Genomic DNA, 22,193 nt, shown 5'->3' with positions numbered 1-22,193 from the left:
GCATTATAGTGGTCAAGAAAATAATCTTCTGGGCCCTGAAGCAAGTAATGTGCCTCCCATGATTAGCAGCGGGGGAGGATAATCAACTCCTCCTAATAGCAAAGCCAGGTTATGAATGCTGATAAGAATAGAGCCAAACTGAGGCCACTAAAAATAAGTTAGATGTATCAGCATGCTTGAGGACATCAGGAGGTTTGTAGAAATACAAAAAGGCCATAAGGAGATAAACCACTCCCAATGAGGACTGAATATGCTCCATAACCATAGAATCCGGAGTACGATTTAGAAAAGAAAAGTGAAAAACTGAGGACAGGGATAGAGTGGAATGAAGTATCCTGCAAGAAAATATTGCTGGCTGGAACCCCAAACGAGTATTTCTGTTATGGGTCAGGTTACCAATAACATTTTGTTACAGTTCCCACTGGTATTGTTTGCATTTACAAAACCATATGCACATACCTATATTATCAGGATGTTTATATGTGTGCCTTGAGTAATGTGTGTGATTTAAACAGGCTGCAGAATCAGCTTTTCTTGTCACAGAATGCAATACATTGCTGCAGAAGACTGTTATCCTTTCAGCACTGGTGGCACATATTGCATGCAGGATTTTATTTTAAAGTTACCCATGACATGTGTTTTGTTGATGCAGCTTAGCCGTTTGGGCCCCAATAATCTTCAAAACATCCCAGAAGAAGTCCGTGAGCATGTGAAACTGCTTTTAAATGTAGCTCCCGCAGTCAGGCCCGATGCAGACCAAATGACTAAAGTAAGTAAGTAGAGGATCTACTACTATAATAAGCATTGGATGTATAATTGCTAAATTTTGAATATTACTTTGAAAAATATTCTAGCTCAAAGGTAGTTATTCAAATACTCTGATTCAAGAGATAAAATGTGCTTCATTACCAAGCAAGCACTTAGAAATTCTTGTCTTGCAGAATTTGATTTTTTTCCTAAGAGGATGACACTTCACTTTTGTCTAGAAAATAGGACACATATATAAAAGGCAGAAAAGAAAATCTCCATTTAGCTATATTGCTATATTGGCGGTTTTACAGATGTGATGTTTCTTTATAGTATGCTTACCATCTCATTTTCTTGTATTTATTTTAGATACCATTCTTTGATGATGTTGGGGCCATGACGCTACAGTACTTCGATTCATTATTCCAAAGAGATAATCTTCAGAAGTCACAATTTTTTAAAGGGCTGCCAAAAGTTTTACCAAAATTACCTAAGGTTGGTAACCTCAGATGATTTTGTTATAGATAGGCATTCTGTCAGTAGTTGAAACATGTCTTACTGCTTCGTAATAGACTCCATTCCTGGACTGAGGAGCAGAGGCCATAACAGTTTCAAAATTAACTTTGGAATTTAAAGTGTGCTGTAGTGCAGACTGACAAGTAATGTAATTTTTAAAAAATTGCAATACTTTTGTTTTCATTATGCTCCTTAGGGATAGCATGAAACTTGCTATAAATAGTGTGTGAGGTTTTTTGAAGAAAACCTGATCTGCATTGCAAAGTAATATGTCTGTTTTCTTTTAGCGTGTGATAGTGCAGAGGATTTTACCTTCTTTGACAGCTGAGTTTGTAAACCCAGATATGGTACCATTTGTACTGCCTAACGTTCTGCTCATTGCAGAGGAATGTACCAAAGAAGAGTACATAAAGCTAATTCTACCTGATCTCAGCCCTGTCTTTAAACAGCAGGAACCAATCCAGGTAAGCATAATTCTCTTTTCCTGTAGAAATCTATATGTCCTATTCAATCTTAACAGCACTGATCGGATGCCAAAATAAGAACATTCTTTTATTCTGGATATTTATTTATTTATTTAAAACATTTCTGTGCCGACCCCATCGCAACAAAGCCTCGGGGCAGCTCACAACATTCATTAAAAAAGATTAATAATTTAAAAACTGGTACCACCTCGGCTATATATATTAAAATCTATAAATACAATAATAAATTAACAGTTAAAATAACTTTTAAATAAAAAGGTCTTTGCCTGGCGCCAAAAAGCAAATAATGACGGATATATAAAAGCCTCTTACGCAGTTGTTTTATATCTTGTCAGGGTTTAGGAAAAATCTGAAAGTTCTTATCTAAAGAACACCTGCATTTGGTTAGTATCTGCAGAAACTGTGCAGTGGTATTATGTCATGAAAAGTAAATTGCAATGTTGATTTGTCACTACCGTAGTCTAGACTAGCTGTATAAATTAAAAGGAGAGCTTCATACTGATTGGGTCCTTTTTGCTTTTGTTCATAAATCCTGAATCCCATCTACTCTGTTTCTTCCACTGTTGCTGCCTACCTACACTTTGGCCTGACTTTTTCAGGATTTAAAATTAGGTTATTGGGATTCAGAATAATCTCTTCCCTAGCCCACTTCACAGTTTGCATAGCATAGTACTAGTTTCAGTTGTCACTGAATTAAAAAGATGACTATATTCTTATACAGCCTCATACCCCTTTGCTGTTTTTATCTCCTTGTCTGTAGTGTGAGCTGTCATGAAAAGGACGAGTTCTGAAAGTTTCATCCTATGAAATACTTCACAAATAAAGCAAAATTTTGTAGATACAATGTATTTTTTATTTTAACATATATTTTCCCACTGTACTGTGTGACAGCTTGTACAGAGCTTCTAAACCAAAATTTTTACCTTATTTCAAAGCTACTGATGTGGCTGAGATTTTTTTCTAAGAATTTTTCACCACAAATTTTTTTACATTTTTATCCAGCATTTCCTATAAATAGAATCAAAAGAGGTCTGCTGCCAGAGTATTTCAAAAATAGCTCTCTCCCATATGATCCTACCTGAGCAGGATGATCCACCTTTGAGGGTTTTCTCAGATTTCTCAACATATGTATGGCAAGTGGGCAGTAGAGATGGGCTGTTTAAGGTACGGGGCCCATAACCTGGAACAGCCTTTCAGGAGTAAGTGTGCCTAGCTGCATTGCTCTTTTTTTGTTTGCTTGTCTTTTATAGGCAACAAAGACAGTTCTGTCCACTCATACTTTTAAACAAGTATTTTACTGTTCCTGCTACTCTTATACGTTTATCATTATTTTTAGCATAGTTTTGTATTATCTTTTGCATTGTTATACCTGCATAATTTTTCTAGTCGGTAGATTTTTTCAAAAGGCCTCAGGCAGTATAAATGATTCTTTCTTTCATTCCCTTTTATCTTTGCAATGATCCTATAAGTTAGTGACATGTTGAAAGACTGTGACTGGTTCATTGTCAGCCTGTGAGCTTGATAGCTGAAAGGGGATTTGGATCTAGGTTTTTTTTTTGACCCAAAGACTAGTCTGTAGCTCACTATGGCTAACTGCCATTGTGTCATAAAGTTCAAGATTCCTGTTTCTCTGGTTTTAGTAACTGGTGCTCTGAAATAAAAAGCTTAAGCAGTTATATCTTCTTAAAACAGATCCAATCTGTCAACATGCAACCCATCCTCATACATACATCAGTAGGCTAACTGTGGTTCAGTTGAATAGATTAGGTGTCAGTAGGGGAATTTATAGGGGTCGGGACCATTTTTTCTGCAAAAGAACTTTCCAGGTATGTGAGAATAGGTGCAGATTAAGGTGAGGTGCTAGGTTTGGAATCTTTGGCTAGGATTCCAGGTCCAGTAGATACTGAGATAAGCCAAACTGTAACTGAGAGCCACTCAGCTTCAGACAGCATGGGAAGGCAAAGTGAACTTGCTTATGAAGAGGACGGCAGATCAGCCAAGAAGTGTTGGATGTTCCAAGCATTTGGCCTTGAGGCTACAGGATCTGTCATAGAGTCATGTGTGGGTAATTTGAGTTTCGAAGGAGGAAGGGGTATTCAGTTTGGAGCCAAATTGATGCCAATAGATCACACTTCCCTAATAGCTAGTATTCTTGCTATGCTTGTTTTTTTTTTGTGACTGGCTTTTGCAATACATTTCATTTGTACTTCTAGGCCAGTATGATTGGCTTTCATTAACTTTAATAAACATTTTAGCTAAAAGGCCATTGTCTTATCTTCCTGGAAGGAGTGGAGAAAAATACAGCCTTGACATATTTAGTGAAAAGACAGAGTTCTTATTTGTCATTCTAGAATATTACATTTTATGGGTGTACTCCATTCTATAAGATAATTACTAAGCATACTAAGTAAAACAGAAGTTAATGCCTAGATATTCTTGCTTTCCATGCTTTCAGGCTAGCAACATGGTGAGTGAATGCATTTGCTATGTCTACATTAATGTTTGAAAACAATTTATTAGCAAGTATTACAATGGAAGTAATTAACAAAAATACAGTGTTTGATACATGTAAATATTTCTTGAAAACAGATTCTGTTGATATTTCTTCAAAAAATGGACTTGCTGCTAACCAAAACACCTCCAGATGAAATAAAAAACAGTGTTCTCCCAATGGTTTATAGAGCATTAGAAGCACCATCAATTCAGATACAGGTTTGGTAACTTTGTTTTTTCGTGCAACTTTTGCATGTATGAAAGAAACCTCTTTTTCTTCCTTCTTTGTATCTTTTATTTGTCTGTGTCACATTTAAGAAAAGCTCTCAAAGAGCAGCATACCATTAAAATGTTAAAAACAATAGAAGCTCAAACCTGTTTTGTAGGAAGAAGGCCCATGGCCCATGTATAATTCAAGTGAATAGGCTTCTTCTGAATGTTTGGTTACCAGAGGAATACTTGATATAGGATGTTTTGTACAATGATGGAAACTTTACATCTGTGTTTCATTTTAAATAAACGCATTCATGCTTTATAATATTTCTGATGATTAAGTGACTTAGTTTTTAGTGATGTTGAGATACAAGTATGATCTAAGAGCTAAATAATGAATTAGTTTTAAAAACAATTTAAATTGCAAACCATATAGTATTTTACATATAATTATGGTACTTTCATTTGCAGGAACTCTGCTTAAATATAATTCCTACATTCGCCAACCTTATAGACTATCCATCTATGAAAAATTCCCTGATACCAAGAATTAAAAATGCATGTTTACAAACATCATCTCTTGCTGTAAGTAACTGATATTTGACTTCTATGAAATTAAGTCGTTAAAACAATGAACTGGTTTGCATATAATGTTAATCCATGGTTCATGTAATGATTGTTTTGTTGCACTACCCAGGGTTTGACTAGGAGATGGTGGAACAAATTATGATTTATTTTCACAGTCCCTAGGTTTTTTCCCTCCCCCTTTGCCTGCTCCCTCAGTATATTTCAAATAACTTTGTGATATACTGGGTTGGGGTTTTTTTGGTCTGTTTGTTGTCTGCTCCCTCTGTAGCTTGGTGAAAAACCCACAGTTCTCAGTTCACATTTAACAACCCATGGTTTAAACAACACAGCAATTTCAATCAAACAAATTGGGGTTCTCTTTGTGGATTGTTTATGGATAATAAACCATGTTTGACTAGCACAGCTGGATTTACACATTACCAACAACCTGGAACTCAGCAACCAGCAAGTTTAACTAAGCCATGGATTAACATTATATTGCAAATCAGAGTTAAGCTGAAACAATTGTGTCTCCTTTGTATTTGTGCTCCCACCATCCCCAGTTTTCAAATTCTTTTCCTAGGTTTGTTTTTTCACTGCAAGCTGCTTCAATTGCAAATTATACTTTAAGAAGATTCAGATTAAGTTCCTTCTCCTCACCACACACACGCACACATCCAACATATGGAGGGAGAATTGGGATCATGTTCCTTGACATCACCATGTCTCCCATTCCCTCACCTTGTATTAGAAGCAGGAATTTATGCAGGTAGTGCTGTATGCCGATAGGATGTCCTCACCATTAGAAAGCCCTAGTTGTAGAGGGTTTCTGATAGTGAGGAAACATACACATGCATACAACTGCACAATTGTAAGCTCCACACTTTTCCAACTGTGTATTTGAATGAACAGATGTTGGGATGGGGCCAGAGGGCATGTCCTATGTTGAGTATATACATAGAAATTGTTCTTAAAAGGGCTTATATAATAGAGAATTACAAATATACCCCATGATAAAATAAAATACAATAAAATAAATTTGCACAAAATATTTTTGGCTAAAACTGCTGACAATCAGCATTTCCTAATGTACTCTTATTTGAGGCTTTTGATTTTCCTATCATAAATGCTTGCAAATGGAAATTTGCAAGAGCCCCGTATCAAGGTAAAATCAAAAGTGGTGTTTGAGAAGCAGGCTGCAGGACGATATATGCAAGTTGAGAGAATATGAATCTTCTCCATATTCCCTGCTGGTGATGGTTCAATGCTGAACCCTGCACAAAATGGGCAGGGTAGGGGCATGGAACACTCAAAGTACAGTTTAAAGAACTGGATATAGATTATATCTACAGCTGCAAATGTCTCCTGAGAAATCCATCAGATAATCTGTATCAAAGATCTCTGTCGTGGTGACTTAATACAACAGAACTTGAGAATTTTTTAAAAATAGTAATAAGCATGCCTGAGTTGTCATCGGCATAAACTTTATTTAAATGATGCCAGTAATGCTATGGATATAGTTTAGAGGGTTTGTTTCTGTATTCATTAGGTACGTGTAAATTCCTTAGTCTGTTTGGGAAAGATTTTGGAATACTTGGATAAATGGTTCGTTCTTGATGATATTCTGCCTTTTTTGCAACAAATTCCTTCCAAGGAGCCTGCAGTCCTTATGGGAATTCTAGGTAACACGATTCTCTGTTTCTTGTACTGTGACGTTAATCTTTGTAGTATTGAAGTCCACGGTTTCAAAGGCAATGCTGTATATATAATAGACTATGATTTGTATCAATCTTTTAATGTCCTATTTTTTCTACTCTTCTTTCGATTTGGTCACAGCCTGTTCAGATTTCTCTTAATTGTTCACATTCATGCTGGTGTCCATAGTTGCAGCTGTAATTACTTCACTATCTTCTGTCTCCCCATCCCTTTGTTCCAAAAAATGCCAAATATTTCATATGTTTTTACATAAGGTGCAGATTAAAGCATGTTTTTAAATATTTTCCCATTGATACTAGCCTTGTTTTCAAAGGAATATGTAATGATGACAATTTAATATGGCAAGTTCAATGGCTAAATCATTATGCTTAATGATTCAAATTAGGTATCTACAAATGCACATTTAGTCACAAGAAACTGGGAATTACAAAAGAGCAACTTGCTGGAAAGGTTCTGCCCCATCTGATTCCTCTCAGCATTGAGAACAATCTTAACCTAAATCAGGTAGGATCACTATTTTTAAATTTTTTATACTTTTATGTCATCATCATGAGCTTACTTCCAAAGGAAATACTGCAAATTTTTGTCCATATATACTATTCATTTTCTATTCTACTCTTTGTATTTGTTTGGACAGCACAAATAACATGGACCATGTTCCTTTTTGTTGCTGCTATTGAATTCCATGTATTCTGGGCTTATAAACACTGTTCACTTTTTAAAGATATCCTGTATTATTCTGACTTAAGAACTTGACATAAAATATATCTGCACTTATTGATGGAAATCTGTCTTCCTCTGATCCTGGTACTGAGAGAGTATCCATTAAAAGACCTCTATCTAGCAGATGGACTTATTTACTTTCTTTTTTTACAGGCTCTCAGCTTTAAAAGTAACCAAGGATCAAATGCATATTTCTAAAACTACTTGCAAGATTCTCTCAGCTAAAGCATTGCATTTGGGTTCTCTTCCCAGCTTTTTTTTAAACAAACTTGCAAAGTGCATCTATGTACACATGGAATAGTACAGGGTGGAATAACTACATTTTCCCTTCCAGGAGCAAACCCTCATTGACTGTTGCTACAGAGGGTCATCTGAATTTCAGAGGTCTGCTACCAGAATAAAAGAAGCGGAAAAGTTTGGGTGCATATGTAACACCATTGCAGTGCCTCCTGCCTTTATATTTCTTAGAAATACTTGATAACAAGTTATAGATATTTGTACTTTTTCAGAAAGCTGGAAAAAATATCGAGACCCATTTTAATAGGGCCTACTTAGAATAGGGCTGAAGGCATTCACCCTTAATCTGTAATCCTATATACATTTACTAGAGAGTAAGTCCCCTTGAATTTAACACGTATAGGATTATATTTCTTTAATATCTTAAATATGCCTTTAGTGTACTAGATAGCAATGCTCAAATGCTGTCCAAACAACAACACAGTCCTTTGCATGGCTCTTTGGAGTTACTGGACTAAGGATGAGGAAGACATTCATTTGCTTTTAATTTTAAAACCAATCTAATTCACATTTACTTGAGTGATTTTTGCCTTATTTAATAATTTTATTGAGGGTTTTGTTCCATAGCTGGCTACTTAGAGAGTGAAGGGAGTTGTTCAGAAAAGAAAAGAAGAATAGAAATATTTTCAAAACTCTTGTTGCTCTTTTTGGCCTCTACTTGGTCCTGAGAAATTGCAGTAGTTGCTATACATTGCTCTATTTTGCTTATGAAAAATATATGTATGAATGAAGAACTAGCTTGACTGTCTCTTGGCAAATTCTCCTTTTTTCATATAACACAATCAGCTTATAATAGTGACACATCCTTAAAATAATAGCAAAAATAAATTTATTCATTTTAAAATTACTTGGGACTGGTCTCATTGAACTTAGTGGGACTTACTGCTGAGTATGTGGAATAGGATTGTGCAGTAAATTCAGTCTGTTCTTTGTGCATTAATTATGTCTTGTTCAGTTCAATTACTTTGATTTTGCTTTGATACATTATTCAATATTAGAAGGCTTCTGATAAAATTATCCTCATATTGTAAAACACATTTCTTTTCTAGTTTAATTCCTTCATTTCAGTCATAAAAGAGATGTTAAGCAGACTGGAAGCTGAACACAAGACCAAACTTGAACAAATCCATATTATGCAAGAACAACAAAAGTAAGTATGCATAATATCATGTAGTTACCATGAATTGCATATTATATTACTGTAGTCTCTAATAATGTGTTTAAAATAGGCTCCTGTAATGTTTTCAGTTTAAGGATTTATTGTTTTACATTTGGATAAAAGCTTTTACACTTAGGACATAATCTAGCCACACCATCAGCACATGCACCTAAGCCTCCAAAGTCAGATGTTTATGAGCATCCAATGGTAGGTTTCTGATATCTTGCACATTGCCTTTTATTTAGATGGTCTTTCTTGGCCATCTAGATAAAGTGCCGATGAGGAAAAGAGGCTGGCACCCTTATATGAATCAGTGTAAGCTATCAGCCCCAGCCTCATACCCTTGGGGATCCCGTTTCTGCCTTCTCCACAGACTAGTTGCCATCTTGGGTGGCTCACTGGTGCAGTTCTTTCTGCACAATGGCTTGACCCACACAGTTCCTATACTGAGATAGCAGGATCTTGGAGCTGGGTCTCCAAAGAATTCTGGCCATCCAGATGATGTTGGAAGGCTGTAGGATTGTACCCTTAGTATTTCTGGCATAATCTTCCAGTTTCCAGTGTTGGCCATATTATGGAATTGTCAAACTGTATCAATCTCACCATCAAAGCCATTTTTGAAGGATACTATGATGGTTAGTTACTTCTCTCCCTTACTTGTTCTGAACACTTAGAACACCTTTTAAGCCTCACAATACCTATGTGAACTGAGTTAGCTGCCAGACTGTCACAGCTGATCAGAGCTTTGCACCTGGGCACCTTGAATATGGAAAACCTATCTCTGTCTCTCCTTCTAATTTAAATAAAGAATGTCATGTTCCAGATCAACCACAGTAGCCCTATTGTTAGTTTGGATTGTTTAAACATGAAATATGGTCAGATAACTCTCTTATTTAACATGTTTGTTTCAGCTTAAGGTATAGTCAGATTTAGTTTGAGTATACTTTGTATATTATGTCTTCTCACATTTTATTTAGCTTTCTTTAATTATTTTAATTAAATCTAAAAGAGATTAAATTGGGATGCATATGGAAGTTATCACTCGATAACATAGGCTTTCTTTCCAGGCATATTGCCCAGGTAATTTAAAGGGTGATAACACACCCTTATGTCATTGTTATTTCATTAAGTAATATAAGGGCTCTTAAGGAAGACTGGCTAATATATAAAAATCTTCCTGTGTGAAATTCTGTCTTTGGGTGGGTGTCTGCAGGCAGAGAGGGAATACTGCTGGCAAAGGCCTTCTTGGTCTCTGTGACCATCTTCCCACTATCAGATGTGTTTGTAATGGTATTAAAAAGAAAAATAACATGCTAGTGACAGATTAAAGGAGGCCTTAGATCCATCCTCCCTTATTTACCTTCCATGCCCCCCAACAGGAAAGAAACTGCCCCAATCATGGAATTGTGAAAATGGGAAAAGCCAAACTACCCCATCCTATCATTTATATATGTTTTTAAACATTTATATACTACTCCCATAGCCCTTCAAGCCTCTCTGTGTGATGTACAGATCAAAAAGAATATATAAGAATAAAAAGGAACCAACCATAAAAGACACAATAAAAATTCATACAATGCAACACAGTAAAATACATTGCATTCTAACAGATAACTACAACAGTCAGTAAAATTGTCTCAGGCACAAGTACAGTAGCAGTGGAGTGATTCCTCACTCACAGATTGTCCCTATTCAGCAACCACAGGATTGCACTTTTCCCCATTGTTTTATAATTTATATTGGTTTTTTCCTCTGTACTTATTTTAATGCTTTTAAATCAGAAAATCACAGCAAACCATTTGCCATTTATCTTGGTATAACTTGAGACATGTAATCCACATTTTTGTTGGGTTGCTTTCAAGGCTGAAATTGTGTATGATAGCTTGTTATAATTGCATTTTTGTGGTACAGGACTTTGGATATTACTAATCCAATAAGCATACCTGAAGAAACAAAAGGCAGTAGTACAGGAAGTCAGGTAAGAAGCTATCTATATTTGGTTAATCCAGTGTTGGGTTAAGCTAGCTCTCTGTGGTTAAAGTTTTGTTAATCTTGTTTTATTTGAATAGATTGACAAAGTGTTTAGCAGTCTAGGAACTGATATCTTAACAAGTGGATCCAACTGTAAAGAGAATGGACTCCTGACAAATCAGAAGAAGGTGAGTTTTTAATATCAATTTATTGTACGAAGGAGATCAGCATCTGTAAGCTTATTAGGGGTACAGTCCTAAACCAGGCTGCCCTTAGTTTTCTGAAGTGTCTAGCCAGTTCTAGTTTCTTGACCCTAGGCTGGTATTGACCCTTAGGGATTATATGGGTTCATAATCTAGATCTATAAAGGTTCTGCTTGTTGTGTTTTTGGGGTTTTTTTAAAAATAAGAATGAGAAAAGCAGGACCAGATATTGCTTGCCTTTTTCTAGTTGAAGTAATTGGAATGTTTTTCATGATATTTGATACTGAGAAGTAGAGACATAATTGAAATATTAATTCCAATATTATAAAAATATTTTCACTGTTAAAGAGATCAATGTAGTTAAACTGGAGTGACTTTTAATAATTACATTATTTAACAAATTTAAGCTTCTCTTCAAATGAAAAAGCTTCACACAGTGGCTTGCAAATCAGTAAAAAAAATGATGTGCAGTGTGCAGGCACTAATCTCAAGCTTAAAATCTAAAAGATAACATAAAAAGAAAGACAGGAACAAAAAGACTCAGACATCATTTCTTAAATATACAAAGTCCTAATAATAACCTGCTGGGATAGAAACAGTTCTAATGGAGCTGGTCTCTCAGCAAATGCAGTGGAGTGACCTGACTTCCTTTTGCTCCTTCTGGTGGATTGGCTGGTTCTAGTGACTCCTGAAGGAGGAGCTTGGTAGAGTTTATATCCCAGAAGAGGCAATGAAATGACTGTATCACTGGTCTCTCCCTTTCTTACAGTCTGATGGAATTATTTATATTAGTATATTTTTCTACCATTTCTCAGCAAATAATTCGCAAAGTGCTTTACCTAGTAAAAGATGGCATACAGACAGGATACATTTCAATACATTTGTTTACTTTCAGCAGTATGGCAGGCTTTCATTCATTCATTCATTCATTCATTTATTTAAAACATTTCTATGCTGCCCCCATCGCAACAAAGCCTCGGGGCGGCTCACAAAAAATACAAAAAAAATACATAAACAATAACAGTATAACAATTTAAAAGAAAAAAAACATTTAAAACCCCTGGTGCATTCTCGGCTAATTTACAATCCTAATAAATACATTAGGACTTTAAACCCTCAAACAAAGGAATGGGTTCCCTTACCTATTTATTTATTTAAGTTTTGGCTATCTAAGATAGCAGCATGTCCCTGGAAAAGACATAGTCCCTACATCCACCCACCCACCCACCCAGCAAACCAATTGAAGCGTGGACTGGATAATAGTCAGTGCCAGAGATTAGGGCCATGAGTGGTGCCTGTAGGTAACCAGCACCATGCAGTACACCCCATGTGTAATTATTCTATGATGAACTGTCATATCATGCAAACTAGCTCACTGTGAAGTCTGTTATCTACTAATAAGTATACTCTTTTTCAGGGATCGCTTACACTAGAAGAGAAGCAAAGGTTAGCAAAAGAACAAGAACAGGCACAGAAACTGAAGAGTCAGCAGCCACTTAAGCCAAAGCCTCATGCAGTCAGTGTTCCAGTCAAACAGGTATGGATGCAGGGGTGTGAAAGAATTCTTCATGGTAATATTTTGTCTTAAAGCCCCTGAACACTAAAATATGTTCCATCTTGGATGACTTCAAATAGTTGAGAATCTTTTCATTTTGCATTTTTCTGTGTGTATCCAAAGTAGCCACTTTAATAGGTGATATGGACGCAAAAGAGTTAGCTGAATAGTTTAAAAAAATAGAAGCAGGAAAGCCAAATCAGCAACAAAATAAAATCAGGTACTGAAAGACCTGGGAAAACACAAAGGACTTTGCTTTGTGTCAGAAGGACAGAAGAGCAGGCATCAGGTAAAATACTGCAGAGGTGGAGTGGCGCAATCTAAAAGGCTAAAATGCTTTCTATCTGTCACTGTCTGTTCAAACTCAGCCTCCAGTGATGAGTTCAGCATATGGGAAGGTTCATTTGGGAATATGTAGCCCTTCACATATTCTGGTTCTGAGCCATATAGCACTTGAAATATAATCACCAGTGCTTTGATTTGTAGACTAGCAAGATATGCTGTATGAGTTAGACCCAGACTCAGTCAGTTGTATTTAGTTCCCACTGATTCAATGAGCACTGATTTATAACTAACCTTTCAATGTAGACTTCAATGGGACATAAAAGCAACTTGTCTGGATGAGACCCAAGTCAGTAATCTTATTACTGTGTTTTGTAATAATTGTAGTTGCCAAACCATCTTCAGAGGCAGCCCTACATACACTGAATTGCAATAGTCTACTTTAGGGGTTTTCAGAGCACAAAGAGATGTCAGGTAGGCTCACAACTGTAGTTGATGCTTTGCACCTCAAATGACAAAGCTGGATTTATGTAATATGGCTTTTAAGCAAAACATATTTTGGTAAACTTTAAGGTAAGGTGACATTACATGATTAAACACCAACTACTTTTTCTTTATAAGGATCCCAAGTGGATCTTTCCTCATTTGTAGAGAAAACCACTTTGGGAAAGGTATCTAATGTTAGGAGTTCTCCCATCTCCCTGGAAGATCCTCCCAAATTGGGGATTAGACTCTTCTCCAAGGTTGTTCTTGAGTACCAGCTTATTGCTTCGAATTGGACATTTCTCCTTATCCCAGAGAAACAATGAGGGGTAAACAGTTTCTAAATGACAGTTGCTTATTCTGGCAGTCTGTGCTTTTTTTTCTTGCTGCTGTTATGGTGCTATTAGCTATGGAGACTGTACAATAGAGAGACTGATTGACTCTACAGTAAGTAAAATATTAGCCAAAATAAGGGGCTGGAGTGAAGCAATAGTTATGTACTTGGAAGTATGTACCCTAATCAATCTGGATATTTTAGAAATATAACCATATGTATTGATTCTGTAAACTCCCCTTTAAGCTGCACATACGCAGTGGTGTTCCTTGTGCCTAAAATGACTTTGCTTCCTTGCCATCTGTTCTTGAACTGCAAATCATTGATGGCATTGTTAAGTATTCTAAAAAATTTTTGTCTCTTTCAGACAAAGGACTTGACTGATACTTTGAGAGATAACATGGCATCATTGACCAACCAATCTATCAACAAACCTAAAGTTCCTTCTTCAAGTAGCTTTTCTTCAGTGGATATTGGATTAGGGTTTTCATCACCTGTTGAAAGCACTAAGAGAAATGGACTAAATGCTAATATGGGATTTCAGCCTTCTGGATTTGGCATGGGGATTGGTACCACAAGCCAGAATTTCTTCGGTAATTCTAGTGTCCCTGGAATGGCCAACATGAGTATGTTGCCAGCAGCATCTATGCCACCGTATAATCCTATGAGCACTACAACTGCAGTTTCACAGCCTGCACAGCAAAGCAGGCCACCAGATATGTCTGCCTTAGATAGTCTGTTTGGGCCTCAAAAACCCAAAGTTAGTATGAATCAAATGTCACAACAAAAAACAAACCAGTGGCTTAATCAGTTTGTACCTCCTCAAGGTGCCAACAGTTCTGCTTCAGGAGCACAGATGAATGTAATGGGACAACCCAGCTTTGGCATGCAGGGAAATCCTTTCTTTAGTCCTCAAAACTTTACACAAACAACAAGCAACATAACAAGCAGCAGCTCGGCTAGCAATGACTTAAAAGACCTCTTTGGGTAATCTTTTTAATTGTGAGCAAACTGATTTAATATCTCTATTTCTGGTAAAAAGTCGAATTGAGGCAACTTCATCTAGCAAAACTGGGCAAGACAAAAACTGTTTCCAGGATGATGTAGTAATACCTGTCCATTTGCCTGTCCATTTAATTTCCTTAGGCACTGAGTGGTCCTAGTCCCCTAATTTTACTGTTTTGAGGTCAGGTTGTATCAATCTGGAAGCCCGAAGTTATGGAAAACTGGAAATTACATACTTCCTCCCCCCTCACTGCTGCGTACATCTACAAATAAATAACTTGCAAATAAACATGAGCAGATAGATTGTAATTGCTGATCTTCTGTTGGAGCTACCGAATACACAAGTCTTCAAGCTTTGCTAAAACCTTGTCTCTTGTTGATTTTGAATTGTCTGAATTGGTACAATATTGAATTATAAATACATCTTGGTATGGGATGGCTTATAGTTGGATGCATGTATTAGTATGGAACTTCTAAGAGATGAAATAATTTTAATGAAATGACAAGTGCACAGTGGTTCACCTTGTAAGCAGTAGCCTCCCATAAAGCAAATAAGTTATGTGGGAAAGGACTGGTATTCAAGGGATAGGGATGAGTGCTTTCTTATGAAAAATACTGCTAAGATGGCCATTCTGCATAGCTTGCCTATTTCTAATGCCAAAATGTCAATCAGTACAATTAAAGCAACACCATTGGTAAGGTGATACTGAAGATTTGTCTAAAAATAAAGTAACTTAAATCATGCCTATGTTTATAGTAGACATCTATTTGCTAAAATAATACAAGGGCAAATTAATGAAAAGAAATGTATTTCAGATAATCCTAGAAGCAAAATGGATCACTTTTAGAATTTAGGAAGTACACTTATTAAAGTAAAGTTTTGGTTTACTAATATGCAAAGAGCTGGAACTACTACTTAAAACTTCTGGCTACTTCTGAGACAAAAGTATGACTTTGCTACCCCTCTGATATACATAGTTGTTATAGATTGAGATTTGATAGCAGTTGATAAATGTCAGTAGAGCAGTTATAAAGCAAGAAAACTGAACAATCTGCTAAGTCAGCCTGTTTAATCTAGGCCTTCTGAAAGACTTTTAAGCTTTTCTAAGATAGGGTTTGGTATGAACAACCACTTTACATCTCCCTTGTGGTAGTGTTCCAAATTTAGAAGTTTCCCCTGAACAAGAAGCAGCAATGTGTTCTGCTTAATATGAGAGAACTATTCAACTTTGTGTATCATTATCTTGTCAGCTATTTCTACTGGGCGTTAAATTCTTATGCATTTTGGGACCTTTCTTATATAATGCTTTGGACAATTGCTGGCTATTTTGAGAAAGAAAGAATTGGTTACTTTTTTAATAGTATGCCTACACACTTTATTTTTCAAAGCCTTTCATTGATTAAATTGTTTCCGTTTGCTGCTTAAGATACCAAAGGGCCTTATGCTGTAAATGTGAGTTGTATTTTGTTACATTATATTTCCAATTTTTAGCAGTAATGCTGTTAATTGTAACTTAAGAAATTTGTATTATAGCTGCTGCCTTAGTAATTTTTATTTTGTATCTTTGGGACCAGTGATAGTGTGTTTAAAAACAAACACTTGTGTTATTTATGTACTGTTGATACTCTCACTGAACTATGTTTAATTAGCTACGTAGCATTGTAAAATTATGACTATTAAATGTGTTAGGTGTACATATAGCTTCTTGTATGGTCTCCAGGTTTCTTAATCTCACATTTCACATGAATGTTTTAAAGCAATTTCCCCAACTGAACAAAAAAAAATGCAGTATGAAAGGCAGAATTTTCCTAACAAGCATCTATAATACAAACTGGACTACAAATGATTTATTATAATATCTCATTCTCACAAATTAAGTAAAATTATCACTGAAAGTTACTAACTCTTTTGATAATGATTTGTAGACTTTTAGGTTTTTTTTAAGCCTGTCAAATACAGAGACAGAACAGTTTTCTTTAGAATCACCTTTGTCAATACAAATAACATACTTCACTGCTACATCATCAGAGAATAACCTTACAGAGCTTTGATCCTAACTGAAATAATGACAGCCTATAAAGATTTACAAATGATTGTGATAGCTTACAGTGAGCCAAGTTAAGACTATAAGCAGAAAATATAATCTATGAATTATTATTACATCAAATTTATATATGGCCTTTTTCTCTTGTTTTGGAGCCCAAGGCAACTTACACAGTCCTCTGCTCCATGTATCCTTACAACCATCTGTAATGGGAAAATGTCTTGTATGGTCAGCAGCATAAAGTGTGTGAAGAACTTTGGTATGTGGTTATATCTAATTTTTATGTCTTTGCTGCTTATAACTCCATAGTGCCAAGTTTCAGAAGATACCAGTGAAGAAGAAATTTATTTGTTAAATGTAATATGTGAACTATTCTCTGCTTCCTAAAATTGATTCCTCCCAAAAAAGTAAAACTTCCTGATTTTTAATTGTGTAAATGTATGGCATAAGAAAGTGCAAAGTTCAAACTGCTGGCAGAAATATTTGTCCAGCTCTCCAGCTTACATAAAGTTGCCAAGCATATAGGTCAACTTATATTAAAACTGTATTAGACTTGTTGGGAGTGGATATCTGTTAAGCTTATGAAAATTTATCTGATTTAATCTACAGAGCTGCTTTTCTAGCAGATGACTTTTTCATTTACAGTGGGCCAAGCAAATGAACTGCTATGGGCTCAATGGCATGCATGGAATATGTTATTAGAGACACTTTTTCATAATGACTGGAAATTTTCACTGATATATCAAGTGAAATACATACTGATACATACTTCTTTAGAAGTCTTGACAGGTGTTGCTAGAGTGATTGTTGACAAGACCATCTTAATGTGAAGGAAGTTGAAAAGCTCAGTGTAAATGCTTGACAATAAATACATTCCCAGTTTAGTGTACAATGTATGAAGTATGGTTTTAAATAGTGAAAGTAAGCTATAATTCTCTCCTATATTTGGCTTCCTGAATTTTTTTGAATACAAAAACTATTACGCAATTTGAAAAAGTAGAGGAAGGTTTTTATAAGATTATCTGCCACTTTCCCTCTGCATTTAGCTATTTACTCTATATGACTTGAAATTTAACCAAAGTGTTAAATCGAGTCCCTAATTCTAAGGAAGAACATGAGCAGTATGGTCTTCCAACTGCATAATTAGCTAGAACAAGCAGTAAGAGGGAAAGCATATTCATCAGAGTTCATTTTTTCTTCTTCCACAAAGACAAAAAGAATCCACTTTCTTTGTCTGCAAGATGAGTAATATTCTCCATGCCTCAGATGGCCGCAGCCAAAGGAGGTTGAAAGGCACATCATTTAAGAAAAAGCTCATGTTATTCACTTTTTTCATGGCCATTTCTCCTCACCCCATCCCCCAATTAGGATGATTAAATAGAAACTCACCCTTGTGATTATGTTCTGAAATTCTACAGTTCATAATTTTTAAAATACAAAAATAAAAACTATGGCTTCAAATCTGGCTGTAAAGCAATAATATGGCATATGGATAATAAAATCCAGACATAGTAATGTTTCAGTAATATTACAATGTGTTCTTGCCATTTTTTCTATTACATCAAGGATACCCACATTATAGTAAAAGAAAATTGGCAATGTTATTATTTGTACATTTCTGAATTTTAATATTTTATTTCAGTGAGAGTGTCAGTTTGTGAAGATTGGCTTACCAATTTCAGTAGGTAAATTTCACAGGAAAAAAAATATGTATGCTATGGCTGCATCAATCTATCCAGCATGAGTTGGATATATCTAACCTAAACAACTGTTCTCCCACTCCTGGTCATGTTTTTCAAAATTGATTCCTTGAGGATATATTCTGAATTTAAATTTGTTTATGGAAACATTTAAAAAACTTAGTTATCAGAAACACAGGCTGGAATCCAATAAGCATGTCCACATAAGTTCTACCAAACTCAGTTGAACTTCTGTGTACATCTGTAGAATTACACTGCTACTGTATGCTACCTGCGTCTTTCTTGTTGACAATGTTAACAGACACTAATATTTCATTCCCTGAACCAGGATGCATTAATCTAAATGCAAACCAAAACTGACTATAAATTTAGGATTACATTCACTTTCAATCCTAGATTTTAATCTAGATCTTGTAGATGTACTAAATTTCAGGCAATTCTACACATTGTATAAAGCTCCCACATTGGAAATTCTATTAAGAAAATTGATTTATATGGATTGAACTCAGGCCTGATTCAAAATATTTAATGCCTGTCTAATTGTACAGTCCTTAGTAGTAGTGGCAGGTTTTATGTTTAAACAAGGCATTCAAAGTTGTGTGTGTAAAGTGGTGGTATGCCTCTAGTGTTGCTGTGGTTTATAATCGGCAGAACTGTTAGAGCATGAAATTCTATTTTGGTTCATTGGACTTGGCTGCTCTTCAAAACAAATCTATTCTTTATATCAACTTTTAAAATTGGTAATAGTTAAAATATGTAAAATGTACAGTAATGCTTACAAAAATTCCTACCACTTTGTACTGTGAATGAAGAACTGTAGTTTTCAATTTGTGAATGATGTTGCATTAATGAAATAAAGTTTTTGTTTCGTATTTTCAGCTTCTCAGATGAGAATACAGTATCTTTTCAAGTTAAAACTTTTAATGTTTTCACAAAGTATGAAAGTCATAGATATGTAAATTAATGAACAGAAAAGAAACAGTTCCTGTCCATTCATACATCGGCTGTTAATGTTACCTGCTAAACATGATATACATAAAAGTTAAACAGACTGGCATGCTAATCAAATGAACATTTTAACTAATAACAGTTTAATATATACAAGTACATACTTAAAACAGCGATGTGAAGTTTGTAGATATGGCCCTCTAGTAATACTCAGAAATTCTGTGTGTAATTTTCCAAGACCAATCATGATTTACTCTTTAAAATAGAGCAAACCCTGCTTGCTTTTCAGGATTTTGCAGTAAATACCTTAACAGGATTGACCACTCCAGGTTGGAAACTGGTGGAAAGTGGTGTGTGTTCCTTTATATTGTTAATGCAATATTTAGGAGTAAAATTTCAGTATTTTGAAATGAGGTGGTATATTCCTATTAACCTGAAAATAAAACAAAAATGAGCATCTGAATCTATGCTTTATGGATCTCAAAAACAATAACATAGCCCTATCCAAAATATTTTAAAGTAAATGGATTAAAATTTCCATAAGATGTCACCATTGCATAAGAATAGAGCAAGATATAGAATGTAATGTAGTAGAGATTTGAATAATTCTAGATATACTTCATTGGATGTAGTTTCATGACATATTTTAACATCCAGACTTCATTAATGTAGTGCATAATCCATCTAGGAACTTTGAACCCTATGAAAATGAATGGAAAGTTACACTGATTAAAGTTCTTATGACTACAACTTCAAATTTATTTCAAAGTAGGCTCATGTACATTGTTTCATTAATACTCCATGAATTTATTAATGCATGAAGTATGTTTCATATAACTGTTTGCTAAGTAAATGTATATGCAAGTTGCATAAAAAGCAATAGTTGAAAGAGAATTTTTAATGAACTGCAATCCACAAACATCTGTATTCATGTGTTTCTTTAATGTGCATTTAGAATTAATGGGATTATTGTTCAAAAAGTAGGGAAAGTAGGATGATTGGAGGCAATTTCCAAAAATAAATTTTAGTACAACAGTTCTGTTATCTTATTTAAGTTCATCTCTGCATTGTAGCTTAGCATGTTTCTAATTTTAATAATAATTGATCATTACAAGATTATAAATCTTAAGCTACTAAAGTCCTGAAGGTAAATGAAAGAATCTTAAAGATTTTTATTTATTTATTTATTTATTAAAACATTTTTATGCCGCCCCATTCGCCGAAGCCTCGGGGCGGCTTACAACCAGTAAAGATTCACTTTTGTTTGTGAGGTAATTGGTATATCAGAGCTAAAAGGCTGATAATATTTATTTATTTATTTAAACTGGCAGACTAAAAAGGGATGTAATAGGATCCTAGAAAAATGTTGTATTTGAAATGAGAACATGTTTTCTGCATGCCGGGAGTTTTGATTTGCCTGAGCTTTATCCTATATACTGAAATGGTACAAATTTCAATGTAGACAAAATGGGGGTACTGTTATCTGGCTAGATTGGTGGCATTCAACTTGTTCACACAAGCACCTTACCACCAACACCCCCACTACTAAAAGAACTACAGTTTGAAGGTGGTCATGGAGCCATACTTTTGGAATTATGCCTCACTGTATATTCAACTTGTTGAATTTTCCCTGGCTTTTCCCAACCAGGTGCCCTGTATATGTGTTAGACCGCAACTCCAGCATCCCTCAACCAGGGGGTATAATTTCTAGCAACTAAATGAGTGATCCTGAAGGCTAGGGAAGGTAGAACTGTCTAGGGCACAGCAAGTGTGGTCAAGTGGCAGGGGTGGATATATAATTTGTTATAATTTGAAGCTCATAAATGTTAGAACCTTGTGGGAGGGAGGGAAACACTGATCACCATTATGCAGTGATCCCACTTCATTTGCTGTAGAGCCTACTCCAACTAAAATATTTACAATTATGTGAATATTATTCCCTCTCTTGTGCTAAAAATACAAGTTCTTAAAAATGGCCCAGATAGCTTTAAATAGTTTGATGCTTTTCAGAGGTTTTGGGCTTCAAGTCTTATCAGCCTGAGGTGATCACCAGGGATGCTGAAAGCTGTAACCAAACACCTCTGGAACATACCAGGTGGGGGATGGCTGCTTTAAAGAATGCTGAGAGTGTCCAGTGGATTATTCTACAATTCCAGGGTAACCACTGATAATTTTTCTGATGGCCCTGACAGCAAGTTATAAGGGCATTCCTTCTTAACATTAAGTGGTATTATGAAATGTTACCATTACTGAATCCTCCACTTTGCCTTCCCCTGGGCCTGTAAAGTTAGTTGCCTTGTAAAGATATGTCCTCCCTTTAGAGAGGCCTGGATAGGCTTCATATGCTTTAAATGGATTGATGAATCATAGTGACAGTGAATGGGTGGGAAAGGCCAACCCACTGCATGGGACCACCTTTCCCAGTTTTCCTCCCCTCTGCCATCTGTGCAGCAGCAGCTGCTGCTCTTGGCTTATCAGCCAAGTTTACGTTTGTCCTGACTGTGCCCCTGTTTCTTGCCTTTTTTCAGTCATCCAATCTATCTATATCATAATCAAAGGGACATTTTTAACACAGTTAACAATAGAATCTTAGTTGTCCTAAAAAGAGAATACTTTACCTTTGGTGGACTAATAGTGCCATTTTTGAGCACAGTTTTTCTACAGGTGCAGTTTCATTAAAACTAGAACCAAACATGGTGATGCCATTACTCTGGTAATTATCATTAAAGCCACACACACAACCTGGCAAGT

The 22,193-nt window shown here is 35.6% G+C and overlaps 1 protein-coding gene across 1 annotated transcript in view; it reads left to right on the top strand.

Moving 5' to 3' along the window:
• SCYL2 (SCY1 like pseudokinase 2) overlaps positions 1-20,361 on the top strand; it is a 33,795-nt gene extending 13,434 nt beyond the window's left edge. Inside the window, exons 7-18 of the mRNA XM_044455178.1 lie at positions 653-769; positions 1,117-1,242; positions 1,551-1,727; positions 4,338-4,460; positions 4,926-5,039; positions 6,571-6,703; positions 7,123-7,241; positions 8,807-8,907; positions 10,828-10,894; positions 10,986-11,075; positions 12,508-12,627; positions 14,112-20,361. Of these exons, the coding sequence (XP_044311113.1) occupies positions 653-769; positions 1,117-1,242; positions 1,551-1,727; positions 4,338-4,460; positions 4,926-5,039; positions 6,571-6,703; positions 7,123-7,241; positions 8,807-8,907; positions 10,828-10,894; positions 10,986-11,075; positions 12,508-12,627; positions 14,112-14,735 (1,911 nt within the window). The 3' untranslated portion in view covers positions 14,736-20,361. The remainder of the gene's footprint in view (positions 1-652; positions 770-1,116; positions 1,243-1,550; positions 1,728-4,337; positions 4,461-4,925; positions 5,040-6,570; positions 6,704-7,122; positions 7,242-8,806; positions 8,908-10,827; positions 10,895-10,985; positions 11,076-12,507; positions 12,628-14,111) is intronic.
• Positions 20,362-22,193: the final 1,832 nt, after the last annotated feature.

This window comes from Varanus komodoensis, unplaced genomic scaffold, assembly GCF_004798865.1.
Source record: "Varanus komodoensis strain SLA01 unplaced genomic scaffold, ASM479886v1 scaffold8, whole genome shotgun sequence".
In the NCBI taxonomy this organism is placed as follows: Eukaryota; Metazoa; Chordata; class Lepidosauria; order Squamata; family Varanidae; genus Varanus; species Varanus komodoensis.
The sequence above is the reverse complement of the archived record's forward strand: the minus strand, read 5'-3'. Positions and strand labels throughout refer to the sequence as shown.